Source organism: Sceloporus undulatus, chromosome 5 (assembly GCF_019175285.1).
Source record: "Sceloporus undulatus isolate JIND9_A2432 ecotype Alabama chromosome 5, SceUnd_v1.1, whole genome shotgun sequence".
Taxonomy (NCBI): Eukaryota; Metazoa; Chordata; class Lepidosauria; order Squamata; family Phrynosomatidae; genus Sceloporus; species Sceloporus undulatus.
The window spans coordinates 18,223,814-18,245,499 of NC_056526.1; the positions used below are offsets into that span (position 1 = coordinate 18,223,814).

The 21,686-nt window shown below is 36.8% G+C and overlaps 1 protein-coding gene across 2 annotated transcripts in view; it reads right to left on the bottom strand.

Annotated features, from left to right (window-relative positions):
• BCL2L13 (BCL2 like 13) overlaps positions 1 to 21,686 on the bottom strand; it is a 37,004-nt gene that overhangs the window by 5,628 nt on the left and 9,690 nt on the right. Inside the window, exons 3-6 of one of the 2 annotated variants that reach the window (XM_042467558.1) lie at positions 18,191 to 18,298; positions 17,668 to 17,824; positions 11,345 to 11,414; positions 8,931 to 9,074 (exon numbers count right to left, since the gene is read on the bottom strand). In XM_042467558.1, coding sequence (XP_042323492.1) covers positions 8,931 to 9,074; positions 11,345 to 11,414; positions 17,668 to 17,824; positions 18,191 to 18,298 — 479 coding nt within the window. The remainder of the gene's footprint in view (positions 1 to 8,930; positions 9,075 to 11,344; positions 11,415 to 17,667; positions 17,825 to 18,190; positions 18,299 to 21,686) is intronic. The other variant, XM_042467559.1, reaches the window with a different exon arrangement.

Here is a 21,686-nt window from a genome sequence, read left to right on the forward strand (position 1 = left end):
CTTGGGGCTACTGTTATCATCTGGGTCTAGCTAGGTCCCTCGGAAGCAGAGGGGATGCAGCCTTAGTGGCTCTGCTCTCAAACAAACAGCATGTCTGGATGACTAGCCAAGGAGGAGAGGTGCAAGTGCACTGCTGCTACTCCATCCCCTCCTGGCTGGTCAGCCAGGGATTCTCACTTGTAGATGGAGGTGTATGACAAATTGCCAGCTGGTACGGTGAGGCAGATGGGTAGGCAGATTAGGGGCTAAGGAGAGGGCCCAAGGAGAGGAGGAATGAACAAAGAGATCTTTGAGCAACCGTTGAAGGTGGTGGAAGAAGACATAGAGTCTCAGAAAGTAAAAAGGTTTTACTTTTCAACATATTAAACAAACAGCCCAGTAAAGGGAAGTCCAGCTGCAGATGCAGATCCTCATTTAGTCCCTAGGGAGTCAGAGTTCCAAGTCACAATATTTTTTCTTTTCTTCTATTTTTCTTCTCAATAAGATCTTATTTTGGAAAAAAAGTTTATCCTGGCACAAAAACCCAGATTCTTAAAGGAATGATTATAGTTTATAAAATGTTTGAGTAAAGGAACAACTGATTTCTTTTGCTTAATGCTACTAAGGTATACCCCAAGTCCAACCTACAGAACTCTCAATGTTTTGCCTATATATAAAATTGATAGCAAGGATATCTATGTTGTGATAACACAGATCACAAGAGGAGTGCTACAAGTTTGAAAACTTGACTATAAGATGACCTCATGTATAAGTCGAGAGCAGGTTTAGGGGCAAAAAGTATGGATTTTGATATAACCCGTGTAAGTTGAAGGTGAAACTTAAGGCATGCAACAAAGGATGTAAAGGATGAAGGTAAATAAAATGATACCAAAGCACACTGCTCTTTTCCCACCCAGACATTCAAAAAGGCCAGAAACAGCACTGTAAGGGAAAAAATAGAGGGGTTCAGTGTGTCTTTTGGGTTTTCCTGGAATGGACTACACTCTTACCTTTCACCACTCTACTCAGAAAAAAGGATGTTTCCATTTTAAATAAGAGTTAAGGCACATTGATCTGTGGACATGTCTAACTAATTTTTTTGGATCATTTTCTGTCTAAAATTTCTAGACTTATGCATGAATATATACAGTACAGGTTTTCTAAGAATTATAAGCCACAGACTCAGTCATCTTGGAAATACATTTACACTTCCTAGAGAGGAAGGAATGTTAACAAGAAAACAAAAGACTACTTTAGAGCTAGTGGATAAAACATTAACACTCAAAGCCAGCTCTGAACATGACAAAATGCCTTAGCCTTTGCTAATAAAACAGCTCTTTTCCACTTCTGAAGTCATTTTATGCCTAAAGGATGCTATACATGTATCCTATTGGCAATGTGGGAAAGCTGCCAATCCATCCCTGCTCAACCAGTAGTGTTAGATGAACTAATAAAAATGTAGCCATTGGAGGTGTGTTTGTGTTTGCTTTTAAATTTAAAGAAGCATTCTACCGATGATCACTAGATTGGACTTAAGAAGATGGTAACAGTGGTGAATGTCAATGAAACTTATTTGTACTGTGAAATGTACATGCATATCAAATACTCCATGTTTGTAAATCCATCACTTGGGTCAGTTTCTAGTACTTCACACTACTATTCAGTAATTGTCATTTGTGTGGTAACAGTCAGCGGCTTTCATGTCAGTATGGAGTGAATCAATTTTGGGTTTTATTCCAAACTTTAAAATGAGTTGTTCAAGCTGCCACACTTATTCTAGAAATAGTGTTCAGCAGAATGGATAACTCCTTTGAAATCTGTAAGAAAATGCAAAGCTTTTTACTCCACCTCTGACATGAAAGCTTGTACCTCTAGATTCTCTAGAGGCCATCCCTCATACCTCTAGATTCAAACCCTCACTGTATCAAGAAATTCCCTGTCAAGGACTGCTAGAGCAAGTCCCTATAGCTACTCCTAACTGATCTCACCAGATGGTTGCAAGCACAAAATGGAACACCCTGACATACTCTATTTCATAAAGCATAACACAAGTTACCAAGGTAAGGCACATCATTATACAATTAGACAAGCACTATGCATTCACATACTACCTGAAGGAACAAGGCTGGGAAATTTAATTGAAGTGTGCTCAAAAAGCATGCCTTGATGAAGAATAAAAACACAATAAAATAATTACATATATTTAGATATCTCTGCAACAACACTGTAATACATGTACGCAAACACACAAAACTTTTGGGTGTGTGTCAACACCATCAGGGAAGCAAGAATGTTAAAGTCTGAAGTACAGTGGACCCTTGTTATACACTGGGGTTTGGTTCCAAGATCCCCCGTGTATAACAAAATCTGTGGATGCTCAAGTCCCATTAAATATAATGACATAGCAAAATGGTGTCCCTTATAAAAAATGGAAAATCAAGGTTTGTGATTTGAAATTTATACTTTTTTGGAACATTTTCAAACTGTGGATGCTTGAATCCATGTATAAAAAATCAGTGTATAAGAAGGGCCAACTGTATGTCAAAAGGATGCAGACAGCAGCTATGTTTCTGTCTCTAAAAGTCTATTCCTTTTATTCACTTAAAGTCATAACACAATTCTCATACCTTTTAAAAGTTCAAAACTTTTGTTTAAATGAATGTAACTTAAACAACTCGTGATGGCACGGGAGCTGAAGTCAAGCTGCACAAAGCATCTAGCTTTTCTACCAGTGCAGAAGCACTCATGTGTTGTTCAGGCAAAGCTCTCAGCTTTTGCTGATAGCAGCCTTTCACATCTATCCATCTGCACTAATGGAATGTGGCACATGTAGAAAGCTGCATCAGGGGTTGGACTACTGCCATACAGAAAGTAATTACTCAGTAAATCCCCACCCACCCTCTCTCTGTGAAGATCAAGCTGTCCCATGTGCTCAGCGGACTGGCAATGGAAAGTACACATTATTCTCCCATGAATTTCCCATTCCTTAGCCATCTACAGCCTGGCATGGCTTGCTCAGTTCACCGTTTCTAAAGCATAAGTAACACTCAACAGCATTGTAATGAATATGTCACTTTGTTGGAGAATTCTGGTACCTTTAGCAAGCTTCAGCAATGGCAGGGACGTTCTTTGCTATTAAGGAACCAAATAATGTTCTTCTTTACTGCCAGTGGGCTGGGCACTAGAGGCACGGGTCACAACAAACAGTTGTTTCATAAAGCTTTGTCATAATTATTGCTAGCCTCTGCTTTCACTTTGATAAGTTCACACACCACACCTACCCACACTGAGCCTTATTAGCCTCACATTTTATGCATCTGAAGAAGGACAGTTGTCCCAAGCACTGTCATTCTATGCGTGTCCATCACAAGATGGACAACATAACCCATGGTGTACTTATGCCTTCTGCTTTCTTATGTTATCCCAAGCTGAAACAGCTGAGCTGCTGACTTTCAGCAATGTATCGGATGCCAAAAAAAAAAAAAAAAAAAAAAAAAAAAGCCAAATTATTTTTAAAGGGAGTATACAACATGTTTTAATGCAGCACCATGTTCCCACAAGTGCTATTCTTCTTTAAAACAAGGCATGCATTCAGTATGTGTTTTTTTTAATAGTGGCTTTTTCCATTGCTAGTGCACCAGGAGCATAGTGTAGACCTCCAGGTGCTCTATGTGTGTGTGTCTTCTACTCTGGAAAATCACTCACCTTGTCCAGAACAAGAAGATAGGCACGCCAATACTTCTGCTCTTAGACAGTCAGGATATCTAAAGTGCTATACAGTGCCATACACAAAAGCATTCCCAAAATCTCCAACAGAACTATCCTTCTCCTACCTGAGTTGGGACAAGTAGAACAAAAAGAGAGTCAAGTATTACATTGCTATTCCTTGCTTGCTTACAGTTGCTCCTCCATATCTACGGATTTAATATCCACAGTTTGAAAATATTTAAAATATATCTAAATTCCTAAAAGCAAACCTTGATTTTTACCATTTTATATAAGGGACACATTTAACTATGCCATTGTATTTAATGGAACTTGAGCATCCACCAATTTTGGTATCCACAAAGAGTCCTGGAACAAACACCAGTGGATACCAAGGTCCCACTGTATTTGAGAGGAAAACTGGCACTGTCAGCGGATTTAAATGGGATGGAATGTATCCTCAAACATATTTACTGAGGAATAAATTGCAAAATCACAGTTTTGCACACAAAGGTACAGTATTTGTAAGCTGCTTTGGGTCTCATGTTGGAAGAACGACAAAATGTATGTAAATAAATAAATAAATAAATAAAATCCAATCATATCTCCACTCTTTAAGTAAGAGATGCTGCATTTAAAAAAGAATGGAGACAAGCCATTCTATATGGCTTATATACATCCTTGCCTGTACCTTTTCCAAATGTCCATGCACTCCATTCCAACTTGATGGGGATGCCCAGGGTGGGGATATTACTTATGGTTTTTTTTCATACCATTACAAATAAAGATTCTCAAGGCAGTTCAGTTTTGCCAAGAAACCGAATGCCTCTCTTGTATAAGTACGCTTCAGATTACAATACATGGATATGTATGAAACACAGGTTATTTCAAGCCAGAAATATTATAAAAATAGATTATTTAATGTCAAGGGAAGTAGTGTGGTTATCTCTTCTTCAGCTCAAACTGCACAGCAGTTGACAAAATCCTTTAATCAAAAACTCATGAGCCATTTTATGCCATCAAAATAGACATTTTATGCCATCAAAAGCAGCAAAAAAAAGTCCATGTATATCCGTAATGCTGTTCTCATCAGCCAGAACCAGAGGTCAAACAAAGGTCTTTGGTGTATAAATTTACAGTTTTGACCAGCAGCTAATAGTGAAATAAATGATGAAAAGAATAAGCTACACTGAGGCAAAGGAGATTTTACAACACAGCAGATTTCAGAACAGTATAAGCAAAGAGCTTGGCTCCCCAGCTGTGAGGCCAACAGCTTCAACTTTACAGTGAAAACAGGGCATTGGTTGAGAAAAGGATATCTCTTCTGGGTGAGCTAGACTGGAAGAAGAAGAGGAGGAGCAGCTTCAAGAAGAATGAAGAGTACATGTTGGGAAAGATGGTTGAAAGATATAAGAATGGAAGTGGGAAGGATAGTAGGCACAGGGAGTGGGAGATGGAGGTGGTCCAGTGTGGGATGAAGGGAGAGAAAGACTATGGAAAAGGCTCAAACATTTACAGAGACTTCTGTTAATCCAGTCTCACTTTGCTTTAATAGGAGTTTTATACAGTTGGATCCCCATATCCTTGGATTCTTTATCCATGAATTCAAGCACGCAGAACTCGAAAATATTCAAAAAATATATAAATTCCCAAAAGCAAACCTTGATTTTGCCATTTTATATAAGGGGCACCATTTTACTATCCATGGAATTTAATGGGACTTGAACATCCATGGATTTTGGTATCCATGGGGGGGGGGGGGTCCTGGAACCAAACCTCAGCAGATACTAAGGGCCTACTGTAGTTTTGTTACCTAGAATGATCTTTGGGATTAGCAACAATCTAAAATAGTTTATATTTAGGTATACAACTCCAGGATCACAAAATCTGCTCTAGTATTTTAAAGTAGTCAGTATGAGTAAAAACCTAAAGAATCAGGTGAGATATAAATTAATTAGCCTTGCCACCATGGAGGAATATTTATGTATTTTTCAAAGAGAAGTATACTAAAATGCTACAGACACTCTTATTCCAGGACTGTGGTTAGTCTGTGTAAAAAATAAACCTAGAACAACAACAAAAATGGTTTCCCCCATAATGGACACAGCACTACACAATCTGATTGAAACCCTCGCTGCTATCTTTTCAAGCATCAAAGATGATTATAAACTCTTCCTTTGACAAAATATCTACTGCTGAAATTCTCCAGTGGATGCTCATATAAAAGTAAAAAAGAAATCTCTCAAGTTAAACAAAAATCTGGCTAACATTACTCAATGTATTCCCTCCAAAATGATCATCTTCAGATAAAAATATCTAAGACGTTACTCTGAATTTTTCACTTATGCAGCAGCCATCAATATAAACTACGTAAATTTTTACTTTCCTATTAAGCACGCTCTACCAGCACTAAGATGCCTGTGATAAAGCATGCTTCTATTTTGATACAACATTCTGTGAAGATTTCTGCCTTGTCATGCATAGCAAAGTCCAAGAATAGAAAACCAGACATTTATTTATGAAGCAGCTCTTAAGTAAGAATGGAATAATAATTAAAATACTGTTATTTCAAGCAAAGCATGTTATCATTACAGTCTGGGAAGCAACTGGGATGCAAACCATGCTAATAATCTTTCTAATAGGAATGAAATCATCCAAGTTCATGGGGAGGATGAAGTTACTTCATATATGTCTACAAATAGTACAAGCAGTACACAACTACTTACCAAATTTATTTTTAGAGGGAAAACACTCAATTTCATCCACTGAAATTACATGCCAAGTTTAAAAATTAACTCCAGAGCTAGAGAAAATATTCTGTTGTTCAAATCACTCTGTGAATTCAGTATCACCGACAAGCCAAGTGATAGTTATGACTTTAACTGTATACTATAAATTCAAGTTTGTCTTTAACAAGTCAAATGGACTCAAAAGTCCAAGGACAGTAAAGCTGAACAAGCTAGAAACTGACAAGACAGAGACTTTCTATAAACAACATTTTATCATTCTTATTCCTTTCTGATTTTCCATAAGACTGGCTCAGTTCTGGATGAAATAGTAGAAATGAAAGAAAGCTTGACACTTTTAAGTTTAAAGATACTACTTTGGCAAAAAAAAACTCTTACCCAGACTGACTGTTCCTACTCTGCACTTTTCCAGGAGAACCTTCTGATGCAACAGACACAGCAAACAAGAGAGGGAGGGAGAGAAAGAGAACAGACCAAGGGAGAGGGAGTGTGCGCAGTGCACATCCATTTGTTTGTGCCCTAATACAGCTTCAGGGCAAGCCAGGGAGTTAAGCTGCTGCCAAATAAGAACAGAAGTTTTTGCTCTGACTCAGTGGAAAACATAGAACATTTCTGCGATTCTTCTGTTTGTTATCTGTAAGTGATGCCAGGAGAGCAAACTCTGCGTATAAAATGCACTATGCTTACTGGGAGCTATATATTTACCTCTTAAGGTTAAAGGCAGTCACAGAAGTTAGTTTAAAGAAGACTAGTGTGCCTGTTCTGTAAAGCCAAAGAAAGAGAGTCTATTTGACACCTCACCCACTATACTGCATTCCTCATACTTACTTCTTTCAAATCAGGTTAACAAACTAGGCTGGTGACAATTTTAACTGATACTTACATATGCATGGCTTTTGGAGACATGACTGAGTGGGAATTTGATACTAGCCATGACTTTAGGAGAATGCAGAAAAGGGGACAGAGAATGCAACTCTAGTGCGACTTCTGGCAGAGGTTGATGACAGAGTTGCACTGGAGAACCTAGAGATTCCTAGAATATTCAGTGTAACAATGATTACTGAAAAAACCCTGTTTTAAGAAAAACCTTATTGGTAAAAAAATGCTCATGTATCCATAAAACTTAACACAGTACACAACAATATGCAGATAGAAAAATCAGGACTTTCAGCAAAAGTCTTGCTTTTCGCCTTAGAAGTTAAACTTTTCAGATTATTTAGACTAAACAGAATAATCACCTCACTTATTTCCCCACCTCCTTGCCTGCACAGTTTCAAAAATAGCTCTGCCCTGTTGGCTATGAAGCATTTGTCAGTCCAATTTTATGCCTGGTTAGAGGTTAACAGATAAGCACATAGTTCATGGAACAGCCCAGACAATGACAATGTCATAGAATATGAATACTCCCTCCTTGGTAGACACAGCTTTATGGCTGTATGCATCTATATGCTGTAACACTTACATTATAAAATACTTTTATATTTTAAATATTTTTAAATACTTTTAAAACTGTGGAATGAAGCAGTCCCCTGAAAGTACCAAAAGATCAAAAACAGCTATCTTACCAAGGTCATTACACCAAGAATCATAACTGCTTGCAAAAAAAATCCTGAGTTTTTCATTAAATAAAGGCCTAAAGCATAACCCAATGTAGGAATCCTAGTTCATTCTGCAAGAAGCAAAAATAAAAGTGACAAAAACCTAAACATTTCCTGTTGCAGTAGGAATGAAAGGCAGTTCGCATCAAACAAAGAATGTTCTTATTCTCATACAAAAATAGGAATGAGGAAGAAAGGAGTGATAAAAACAAAAGGAAGGGAACAGGAAGGACTGGTGTCTACATCTCTCAGTATCTTTTGCAGAATCAACAAACTGTATATGAACACTATTTAAAAGAGAATATTAGTATGACATTTTTGCTGTTTGGATTTTGTAATCACTGACCAGCTTTACTTTCACAATAAAACCAACTAGGGAGTCATTTCATTAATCCCAGATTAATTCTGTTTAAATCTGGCAGTGTTCTACCTCCTAGAGAGGAATAATCTGCATGCCTACTCAGTTGCTGCAGAACTCTACCAAGTTGTAAGAAACAGATGGGAAGAAGGGGGAGTGCATATGACAGTGGGTTCTCTTATACTTTTGAAAACCATTTTGAAACAGCACCTCAAACAAAAGTGGCTTCCTACAGGAAAGAGTCTATGGCTATAAGGTAGGTGGAATCTACTTAAAAACACACACTAGACTAGACTTTACAAAGAGTATACACTTAGGAATCATATTTGCCTGATATTGTGTGTAATGATCATTTATTTTCTATCCTCTTTTTTCATATGCTGCATATTGTCCTAATGATGTCTATATGCTCTGTCAAGTACAATTTTTTAGTGTTTCTCTTTTTAAATTCAGCCTCATAAATCTTAAATATGAAATATGCACAAGACACATCAAAATGTATTTCCACAGGAGGATATTTTATTCAGATATTAGCCTTCTTACCCATCCACCTTGCTCGATGATATAGTCTGCAGCATAGTCCTCCAGATAGGTCACTCCAAAATTCATCAATGCACCAAGTGGTTCTTGGCCTCGTCTTGATAGCTCTATCAAGAATTGCTGAAGAATAACCAGAGGCACTAAAACCTGTAAAAACAAAAGGTGAGAGAAACATGACCAAGTGTTCTAACACTTTATCACAATATCAGAAATTTCAGAGTGCTAAGTTTATTATAATAATTTTGTACACATGTAGAAAGTTCATCTCAACTTTTTAGACAAAGAGAACTACTATAATAATCAATGCAGAGAAATGGAAGATGACAACAAAAAAGGAAGAGCCATCTCCCACAAGATTAGAAAAATCAAAGGGAAATTTAAACCAAGAGTGGGGATGCTCTACAACCATCAGGGTAACATATTACATGACACATAGAAATAAAAAATAAAATACAATAACATAAACTTACACCAAATATAAAAGAGATGAAAGGATAGAATCTAAAATTTTAGAAACTATAGGTTAACAGGGGTCTGCCTTGGAAACTTCAGAAATTTCAGCAGGTCCCTATCTGCTGTAGCCTGACTGCTGACCAGAACTGGTTAGAGAGAGAATGTAACTCCTTTGTTGAAACAGCTTTGTGAGCAACCAGTCTGTTTCTGAGCACAATTCAAAGTGCTTGTCATAACCTATAAAGCCCTGTTCAGCTTAGGTCAAGACAATCTGAAAGCCCTTCCCATAAGAGTCTGCCCAAGCCTTTAGAGGAGGGTTTTCTCTCCATCCCATCATCTGCAAAGGCCTGTTTGGTATGGACACAGGAAAGAACTTTCTCAATAGCTGTTCCTAGGCCTTGGAACTCCCTACCAAGGGAGAGTCAGTTGACTGCATCACTGCTATCCTTTTCCCAGTAGGCAAAGACATTAAGTCTTTAACTGGTTTGGACAGAAGGTTGTGCAATGGGTTTACTTTTTTAAAAATGTAATGTATGCTTATAATGTTTTCAATTTGTTTTCAATTTATGTTTTATTTGGACTGATTATTGAATAATTTTAAATTTGTTTCCTACATACTGTTCTAAATTACATAGCAAGCCACTCTGAATCCTCTTTTAAGAGACAGGCATACAATTCAATGAAGGAAAGAACAACACATTTCCCCATTTGCAGGAGAACCATCTTATCCTGATTAAGTTTCAGCTTCTTTGTCCAGTGCACTATAAAATTGCTCCAAGACACTTTTTCAGTTTCCACATCCTCCTTATGAGTGACAGATGATAATAAGAAAAAAATCTCAATAGGGATGATGGTTTAACTCATCCCTCTTCCAGCAGCCTTATGGTCAAAACAATTCTTTTTTTAGATACAAAACTAACTGAATTTGGCATATGCTGACAGAAATCTCCCCATCTTCTTTGATTTGGGAGGACTGCTACTACCAAATGGCATTACTCTGCTAGTTACGAGGAACACTGAAACAGGCAGCTGGACATAACCCTCAGAATCCTGCAGTAACTGCTTCTTTCAACGTCCCATAACTGGGAAAGTGATATCTTCCAACTCTATAATTCTATACACTGAGGCTGAGAGCATGTGACTTGCCCAAGGGCACCACCCATTTTTTTGTAAGTTTTCAAATGGGTGCCATTTTAGTTTGTTGCACCCAAAACAATAAAAGGTACTGCAGCTTAAAGATGAACAAACATATTATAGTCCATGAAAGCTCATACTACAATAAAAACTTTTAAGGTTCCAAAGGACTTTGCATTAGACTTCAAAGTACCACAGGACTCTGCAGTTTTTGTTTCTCTTTTTGTTTTCCTCCCTTAAGCAATGAAGGATGTAACAGAACAAAAAAAAAATCATTTCCTCTCACATTCTTGTTTTTCAAGAAAAACAACTATTGAGTAAAAAAAAAAAAATCTAGTGCAGATTGCCTGCATAGATATACCTTGCAAGGCTGTCTTGCAAGTCTAGCTTGCAATACTGGTAGCAGTGAAAGCAATCTTATTTTTAGAGAGCATATACTTGTAAAGATATAGAAAGCTCCATTTTCTGCAGCTCCATTCTTGTTAAGATACATGTAAGAGAAGACCAACCACTTCTATAAACATAGTCTTGTCCTTAAGCAGATTACACCAGCTTCTACACTTGGGTAGGAATAAAGCCTGGGAAATACACTTTGATCTAAATTTAATTGCTAGTCCCAAGTAGAGGAGATTTATTGAATCAACAGAATTTACATAAGTGTTAACTTACCATTCAGCATTTGACACAAAACATATACTCTAATTGGAACTAGCAGCTAGATTTAGGGTGCTATAATACAGACAAGGCAGATCCAGCACCTTGGAAGAAGTTAAAATTGGGATAAACTAGTTGAGGACATCTAGTCAATTCAATGTAAAGTTAGCCAGTACCTTGTTCCATCCGCTGGCATGAGCTGCTGCCTCCTGAGTCCTTTCCCTGTATTCCTGGTAAGTCACTGGTCTAAAAAAGTGAAAACAAAACAAATTAAAGAAGCTAAGAAAAAACATTAAAACAGTGTACTACTTTTTTCAACAGTTTCTACATGTTGTCAGACTGGTTACTAGCAAGCAGACAAATGCTGAGTTCCACATTTTCAGAAAGTTGATTCAGCCTACCAACAACTTTCGTTCATACAGTTGGCTAGATGAACTGCATTTTTTAAAAAAATCCCATGAAGGCAATTGACAGAATAAATACTGTACCACATTAGGAAATGCCATCCTTTTGTCATTTTAAGTTACTACTACTGGATAAAGTAAATAGAAAGATTAGTGGGACAGAAGTCAAAGCTGGAGCTAATAATGTCCTAGACCCTGTTTATCCTACCTTTCATATATGCAAGCAAGGGAAAATGAACATTCATAATTTGAATCCAATTTATTTTTAGAGTTTGAGATTTTAAAGCTATAAACTTAGGCTGGGATCATGACTTTCTGATGCTGCTTCCTTAAATGACAATTGCAGTTTTGGGAAGTTCAGTTAAGTAAAAGTGGATGCTAATATTTGTAATCTATCTTCCTCCTACAAAGTGAAGAAGACTTTAGAAGCTTCTAAGACATTTAAACAGATGCCCCTTTTCAGGTGCTGCAGGGGTTAGTATTCCCTCTCTCCCTCCAGAGCACCCAATGACTTACAGTCAAGCCCTTGAAGCTGCTCCATACAACCATTCCATGCTTTGCAGTAAGGTAGCAGGACTGGAGATGCGTATGGCTACATCAACATAGCCAGATGCACTATGATGGCATCAGAACTGAGATCCATGGGCATCTTCTGGAGGGGTCTCAGCGTTTCTGTATTCATTGTGCACATGGCTATAGGGAGGTAGCCATATGCTTCTCTAATCGTGCCAGCTTGCTGGAAAGCACAGAACAGCCATGTGGGACAGCTTCCAGGGCTTTATGGCAAGTCAGAACAGGGTATATGGCTCAGTATAGCATAGGTCCACATATGGATATTTACTCTACACTTAGGGAATACTGAACTGAGGCCATGGAATGTATGCAATAACCTCTCTTTAGAAGTACTTTTTACATTTTAACAATACATATACACAAAGAGACAACCTCCACCAGCTACATGCATATAGCACACTAAACAGATCTGCTTAAACATTCACGGCTCCATTAATTTAAGCACCAGCCTTTTTCTTTACCTAAACTGCCATTTCAAACTATTTGCAACACATAAATCCATCTCAACCAGATATAAATATGTAACTATGGGACTTAGCTGTCAATAAAATGTTCTAGTTTAATGTATGAAAGGACAAAAATATTTCAGTTCCAAACACATATGACAAGTAGAGCTTTGCAAGCATATGAAAGTTTCAATATTGGGGACACATGAGGCCCTAAAAGCAATAGACCCTTGCACTAACTACAATGAATTCAGGAACTTATCTGGGGTGAGAACTGTGTGGCACTCCAGATGCTGTTAGATTGTTATTCCTACCTTTCCTCATCACTGGCTATGGTGGCTAGCATTGTTGGGACATTGCAGTCCAACAACATCATGATTCCAACCCCTTCTATTGATAAGTGTCAGTAACTTGGAACAGTGTTGAGAAACAAAATCAATACATCACGATGATGCCATGCCTTGCATGCCATGCTCTTTCCCATAGCAAAAAAGAAAGGTGTTCTGTCACAGCCAGCAGGCAGAAAAGGAGGAAAACAGGTTAGCCTGCCAGCAGGAAGGTACAAATATAACATGTGAATTATTAAATAACAAATTGGATCCAGACTCAGACATGATTAGACTAAACTCCATAAAATTGTGGAAGAAGTTAGTACTGACTAACTTGAGGCCCACTGATTTTAATTGGCCCTAACTAAATTCATATAACTGAATGATGGGTTCTAACAGCAGAGTCAATTCATAATATAAGATACCGGTATATGTCATAATTCTATGCAGACTTACCTGGAAGTAACCCCACTGAATACAGTGGTTCTGTTTCTAATTAAGCAATCATAAAATCAGGTTATCAACATCATAAAGGAGTGTTCCCCTGGCGATCTACAAACACTGATATGCATACAACATTGAACTGTAATACAACAGAAATATTTAGTCTTAACTGGCACTAAAGCTCCTGCAATTGTTCCATGCCCCATGGACACTTGCTCATCTTTTCATTCTGACAGTTATCCTTTCAATGTGTTTTTTCCAACAACTAAATATTTCACATTTGGCTGGTTTTTCTAATCCTCATTTCTCTAGTTCTTTCAGGACTATAACTTCCCAAAGCATCAAATGCATTTATCAATTCTAGCTTAACATCAGTTGGTTTTCCTTGGCTACTAAATCTGGATGCTGTATTGAATACATGACAGCAGAAGACACCCATAATACAGTGTCAAGATGTAACAAGCCAAGTTCCATCAGAAGGTGGCATTATGATCTTTTGAAAGCATCTGCAAGTTCTTCAAATATAATGCATATAATGATTGATATCAAGTCATCAAAGACTATTAATAACCTTCTTCCCATTCTTGTATAGACATTTTTATCAATGTGCTAAATAAACAAATGATACTAAGTGCAGAGATAAGTTTCGACTACAAAAGGGATGACAACAGCTATATTGTCATGACATGTTCAACTGTCACCACTGAGTAAGCTCAAGTGACAGTTTTTCTTATAACCCAAGATTATTTAAAGCACCATTCAACTACCAGAATCAAAATCCACAAGAATACCCATGAATCATTAAGTAATGAGATACTAAATAGCTCATATTTACTATCTCCAGCACAAATATTTATAAAATGTTTTTTTTTCTTATTAAGTGTGGCTGGAGATATATTTATATATACAGATATAAACAGCTTCAATTATTTCTTAACTGTACAATATAAAGCTATGTAGAAACAATGCAAATATCAAAACAACTCTCTAGAATTTCATTAAATTGCATTGTTTTCCATTATATGGGCATTTCTACAGTCACCTATCCCACAGAACTGAATATATATATAATCAAAACTATGTCATCATAAAACTCTACCAAATATATTTCTACATGTCCCTATTACAATTTTATCCTGGTATTCAAATTACAAGACAGTTTGGGGACGTTACTGCAGCAAAACAAAACAAACAACCTCCCCCCAAAAACAAAACACTGTTTAAATGCAATAAAGGTAACATTAACTTGGAAACCAGGCACTCTCTGCCTTTTCATGACTATTTAGAGACTCCTTTCTCTGTCTCAATGCTGATCTCTCTAGGCGATGCACAGTAAACCTGAATTTACAACAATATCTAAAAGGCAATCTAAGCTAGAGAAAACGTTTCAATGTACTGTATTCCCATAAATAATAAATAAGGTATTTTCTTAATAAATAAGGTATTTTCAGCTAATAACAAAAAGAACAGATCGAGGAAAGAAGGGGTTCTTAGGGAACAGCACACAAATTTTGCTTTGAGGGTTAACCTTAAAAGTGTCATGTTAAAACAGAAAGCTTTTATGTGACTGACCCTCACCTCCATCTCCTTCCATTTCAATTCATTTCACTATTATGTTGGAAACTGGTAAAAATGTTAATAGCTACATAAGCTAAAGATTCACCACAATGTATCCAAATAAGAGAGAAATACCTAAAACAAGGTGGGGAAAATGGAATCCATGGGCTTTGCGAAGCCCTTGGATCCCACTTTTGCAGGTATCAAAGCCCTCCTCCATTTTTTTAAACAAGGCATGACTTTCAGCCAATTTTCACCAAAAACCACACAAAAGCCTCCTAGACACATATTAAAGCCCTCCACAGAAAAAGAAAAATTATTACATAACCATCTTTCCCTCAATTTTCAGTTTTTATCTGTGTCCTTCCCAACATAGCAACCAAAAGTGATACATCACTTCCAGCTTCCATTTTGACAAGAACACAGTTGCCAGTGGAAGGCTGTGCCCTGTAGGGGAGGTCAAGGGGAAATGGTCCCCCTTTGCCAACAGTTGCTTACTCCTACCTATAACAAGTTTTCAATCTTTCATTTACCAGGGATAAGTACACTTGCTGTCTGGCAAGTACTTAAGCTATGAACATATACAGCTGGAGAACTAGGACTGGCTGATGTGATGCTATACATCACATCAAAATGCATATGTGACTCTTTTTTTCTGCCTTTAGGACTGAAATCAGCCAAAGACCCAGAAGAAGAAGCCATTAGAGTTTACATGAAACATGCATCTGCAAGAGTACTTGGTATATGTTTAGCCAGCATTTTTGCAGCATGGGGCAGTAGTTCGCATTTTCTCCTCTACCTGCATCATATAAACATAAGAAAAACCTCACAGAATAAGCTGATATTCCCAGGAATTCAACTGAGAAAAGTTTATACAGGTTGAGTATCCCTTATCTGAAAATCCTACACCTGAAACACTCCAAAATAGAAAACCTTTTTTAATGGATGGCTGAGATAGTGACATCTTTGCTTTCTGATGGTTCAATGTACACAAAATTATTAAAATACAGTATTGTATTAAATTACCTTCAGGCTATTTGCATAAGGTGAATATGAACCGTAAATGAATTTCATGTTTAGACTTGGGTCCCATCGCCAAGATATCTCATTATGTATATGTAACTATTCCAAAATCCAAAACACTTCTGGTCGCAAGCATTTTGAATAAAGGATAATCAATGTGTACAGTGATTTCTTAAGAGTGCATAATAGTTGGTTATACTGCTCTTGCCAGTTTTGTCCTGTCAGACTGCTAGAGATAGTCAGGTTAAGACCAATAAAAATCTAATGAAATAAGCAGCAGAAGCTGTGCTCCTTTGCCTGTTTGTTTTGATCTGCTAGCAATCATCCTTTACTTGATTGAGTACTGAAAGACTATTTGCCTTTCCTCTTCCTAGGACATGTTTATGCTACACATTTATCTGTCTATGCTTACACATTCCAATTACAGATATGTAGAACAGGTAGGTGGGTGCAAACTAACTTTCCAGTTAAAACCTGGCAATGGAAATATCATAGAGTCAGATTTACAGTATGCCAAATGTTCCTGACGGTGTTAGAAAAGAGTTGTTGAAGGAACTACTTAACACATCTCATTATCCCTTAATATTTACTTATGTGAGAAATTCTTTAAAATATTGGGGAGAATCTCAACAACAAGTTGCCCTCTTTTTTAGGCAAGCTTACAATAAGGTAAGCTGTCCTTTGAATTATAAAAACTCCTGAGGATTACCTCAGGAGTTTTTACAGTTCAAAGGGAAGCTTACGTTATTGTAAGCTTGCCCAAAAAAGAGGACAACTTGTTGTTGAGATTCTCCCCAGTATTAAATGTTCAATAAAACTGGAAGATATCATTTGCTATCACTTCCACAGACAGATGAATCTTCAAATCAGACCAATGTCTTTGTTAATTTAGTTTTAAGTTCAAACTACAGGAAAAGATTGTTCAGATGAGATTTGCTCTTAATATGCCTGGACTGCTTCATACTGCTGCACTACATATAGCAGTGGGAGAAAAAAATGCCACTGATTTGATAAAATCCATGCAGTTTTATAATAGATAGGAACAGCAAAATTCAGCAAGGTATTGTGAAGCCAATTATTTTATCTTACTTATAAGAAAAGTTCTGCGTATTCATTTGAAATTCATTTCCTATCTTTTGTTAATACTGAAGGCCTATTCCTCTAAGTGGGAAAAAAGCAGACTGACTTACATTAAACAGGTTTCTGTGCTACCTCAACGCAATTTCTCTATTACTTCCTACTTGTCCCTCTTATTAAAGGCCAGGAGCGCTCCCACTATGAGAATGGGGAAGTAGTTTCAATAGCAGATGTGCACCCAAGATATGTTTGGCAACATCTGTGGTACCTAGAATATAGAGATATCAGTATTAGCCCCATGACATTGCGGTACGGAACCTAAGTTTTATACATATTAGGATAAAGGGCTGTAACCTAACTACCATTTAATAAGCAAAAACATTCAGCCCCACCTTATTTTGCTAGAAACGTAGAACAATCAGCATAAACATGGCTCTCATTCATTATGGTGTGTCAATGTTCACAAGTTTAAATGAAGAAAAATTACTAGTTCATTTCATACACTGAAAGAGGAATACATACTTGAGGAAAAGTGAATCAGGCTGAGAACTTGTATCAAAGTTCTTTTATATCATCAGCATTACTGTAACTGTGAGAATTTTAAGAAAAAGTACCTCCCTGCTGAGCAAAGCAAATGAGAACTCACTTGCTAAGTAGGGTCTCTAATGCTTTTTGAAGAGGTTCTTTCAGGTCTTTAAATACTTTCTCTCCAAGATGAGCTAAGCAATCTTCAATGGAAGTCTCTGGGTTGGCAGGACTGAATACTGGAGATGTGTGGCAGTCAAAGCCAGTGCTTGTGAAAGCTGAAGACAAACAAAGCATTAGTTTTATAACAGATTTCATATTATTAACAAGAGGAAATCTCTTTCATACACATCTGTTTTATATTAATATTTAAACGATTTTAATTCTACAGACAACATAATACTATTTTAATCATGTACTATCGTACATTTTTAACTATATGTGTTTTACCTATTAGTCTTTTTATTCTGTAAGCTGCCCTGAATCCCCCAGCTTCAGGAAGAAGGTACAGTGTAAATAAAGGAATGGAACAGAGTAATGTTTGGCTGTGTGCCTTTCTTCTGAAAATAAGGAGTTAGGTAACATAAGGATTTTAAGAAACAATGTCTATAGTCCAGAAAGAGAGTACACCAATATTCACAAACCTTCCAAAATTTCTTCATCAAGACGTTTCAACTCCTCCTCAATTTCTCTTTTAACTTTCTCTAGAATCTCCTTTTCTAAAGCTTGTGGGACCGTAGCTGGCTCTGTCACTGAAATAAGCCAGAGGGGTCAGCTAAAATTGATGAGCTTTTAGAAAATCCAAATAAGCAAAAAACAGCACACGTTAACCAGTGTTGTACATACTTCTCACTCCAACACAGCAGAAGTGCTTAATTTTTCATAAAAATATGAACACAGGAACATCCAAGTCTTATTTTCAAACACCAGAACTTTTTTCAACAAAGAAGAAAAATGTCTTTGTTAAATGTTGCAATCATTATGCACACTTACCTGAGTGTAAATAATATCTTCTGAGTAGACATGAACAAAATTGTAGACTAAAACTGTATTTAAAAATACTGGGGTTAAAAGTGGCTTTTCTGGCACGTACATGGCCCAGCAATATTGAGCATCCATCTTCTTGGCATATTAATTTTTAGAATTGTTTTACCTGCTGTCTCCTATCTCCTGTGAACTGCCACAAGCACCTTATTGAAAGGCAAAATAGGGGGAAAAATACTCCTACATTAATTACTATGTTATTATATATATTAACAAAGTTCTCTTTCAATACAGCAGTTCCTAAGTATTTAGGTATGCAAAAAAAAATTCTCTTATTTGTAAAACATTTGCAGACTATTTGTTTAACTCCTTCACAGATCCAACTTAAGATAATAATTGAAGTGTTTTATTTAATGCTAGTAGACTTGCAAAAAAAAAAAGATCCTGATTAATTTTTACTCCTCTTCAATATAGATTCTCACATAGTTAATGAATACTATGCTCTTCTGATAAAACTACTAATATCGTGGAATTTAGAGACAAGTGTATTTTCCCATTTTAAAAAATGTTTTACGGAATACATTAGAAAAATTAGCATAGCATATCTACTCTACAACAAGACAAATTCCATGGCTCCATTTATTCACTAACATTCAATAATACAAGGAAATAAGGCAATGTTTAAGTGGTGCAAATTCTAAACTGCTATATTCTTATTTCAACACTAGTATTCTTAGTTTTATTTCCAGGCCTCTTTCTCAGCTTGATCCTCTTTAAAACAATAGCCAAGTGGTCTAAACTGGCTCACATTTTTTGTAATGGAAGCTCAAATGCATTTGAAAGGTATAACAATCCTCTAATTCAGGGATGGGCACTTTGTGGCTCCTCCAAGTGTTGTTGGAGAACTGCTCTAAAACTGTAACTTTGTATTAAAAAAACCCAAAAATCCTGTAATAACAAGTAATGTATCTTGAAAAAATCATATTATAGAAAACAAGCACCGTATCTGGAAAACAGACACCAATTTTTGGTCATATCTCCCATTCAGAAAGACTGAACAGTGGTTACACAAATTGCAGCTAGACGAATCAAATAAAAATTCTGTTAATGCAAGATTTGCCCTGCTCCATTGAGAACGAGTCCATTCAGAAGAACATCTATTTTCTACAAAACATGAATGATGATGATGACAAATGATGGGCTGTCATATCTGGAAAGAAATCAAGCTGAAAAAAATGAGGAAGAGAACTGAAATCCTTTCAGTGCATAAGAATTCTGTTTATATAACCACTCTTGTACAATCAGTGCTTTCTCATTTAATTATCAACTTTGCATTCAAACAGCAACCATTTACCACTGCAAGAACCAGTATGGTACAGTAGTTTGAATACTGAACTATGACTCTGGAGAGCAGTGTCCAAAACACACTGCAGAAATATTCCAGTTTGAGACCACTTTAACTGCTCTGGCTCAATGTAAGGGAATCGAGGAAATTGTAATTTACTGTGACACCTGATCTCTCTGAGAGAGAAGGCTAAATATCTCACAAAATTCCCAGAATTCCCTAGCACTGAGCCAGGGCAGATAAAGCAGCCTCAAACTGGATTATTTCTGCAGTGTGTTTTGGACCCAGGATTCACATCCATTCAGCCATGGAAACCCACTGGGTGACCTTGGGCAAGTCACACTCTCTCAGCTTCAGGGAAAGCCGAAGGCAAACATCCTCTAAACATATTTTGCCAAGAAAACCCTGTGACAGGGTAGCATTAGGGTTGCTGTAAGTTGGAAACAACTGGGGACAATCAACAACAACAGAGGACCAAAAGCAACATAGCAAATATTAATGCTGACTTGACAGCAATAGGCAATACAGTCCCTTTTGTTCACAAAACTGCTGGCAAATAAGCAGACAAAGAAAAAACTCCCCCCAATTTGCAGACAGATAAACCCATGGGGAAGGGAGTGATTAACAAACAGAACTAAGAAATAAAATGAGCAAAAAGTTTCAAGTTCTACCTTTTTCAGTTGCTAAAGATGACCTGAGCAGCATCCAAGGTGCCTGTTCAAAATATGCTGCAATGGATTATCTTCTATATTGAGGTCATGTGACATTGTGGTTTTAAATCTAAGAATCCTGAAATTCTCCCTTTTATCTAAAATGCCTGAAGACAACAGGACCTCAGAGAGGCTATGATGTCCTGAGCTGAAATGACTGGCCACTGGTTGGTCCTGACAGTCACTCTGCTCCTAAAACTGACAATTCTTAAGGTACTTAAAGGTGATGCAATGCTTTGAATTGCAAGGGTGCAATACTGCTGTTTTGAGGACAGTTTTGATTAACAACTTATGTAGATTTGGTGGCTGGCAGAAAACTTTAAGTGTAGGCTTGGCAATGGCTCTACCAAGATGTTCAGAGTTTGTGAACAACAGATATCTGGCTCTACCAAGATGTTCAGAGTTTGTGAACAACAGATATCTTTCTGTAATGCTAGTTAGGAGATGCTGGATGGAAATCAACCACAAATAACTTACTTGACTCATCTTTTGTGAAGAAAATTTTCTCTCAAAATGATGGTTGCTCTCCTGATGTTATCATCAATTATATGAGGAGGATATCTCCTTTGAAGCACATTTGCTTAAGTTCATTGGTCCTTTTTAGTAGGATTTTTTTAGTGTTACATGAGTCTGAATCTTAGAGCCAAGCTCTATACTTTTTGGCTGAAGAGTGGGGTACAAATAATAATAATAATAATTATTATTATTATTATTATTATTATTATTTCTTTTAATGTTCTTTTTAAAGTACTGTAGTGATTTTCATTGAATGTGAAATTATTGCAAGTGACCTTGCTAATGTTGTAATAATTTCCATTGGGAAGATCATTACAACTCCTAATATTAAGGACTCTATGCAATCCCTTCAGAATGTGGTATGTTGGTATAAAAGGAGGTAACATCCAGTGAAACCAATATAGTATAGTAACCAAATTGATATTGTTGATTTAAAAATTCAATTCTGAGTAGGAAATCATTAGTATCTTTCACATATGAAGGGAGGGTTTTTAAAAATTCTGTAGATTTAAGTCACAGAATCACAGAACTGGAGGAAACCACAAGGGCCATCAAGACCACCTCTGCTGCCATGCAGGAATACAT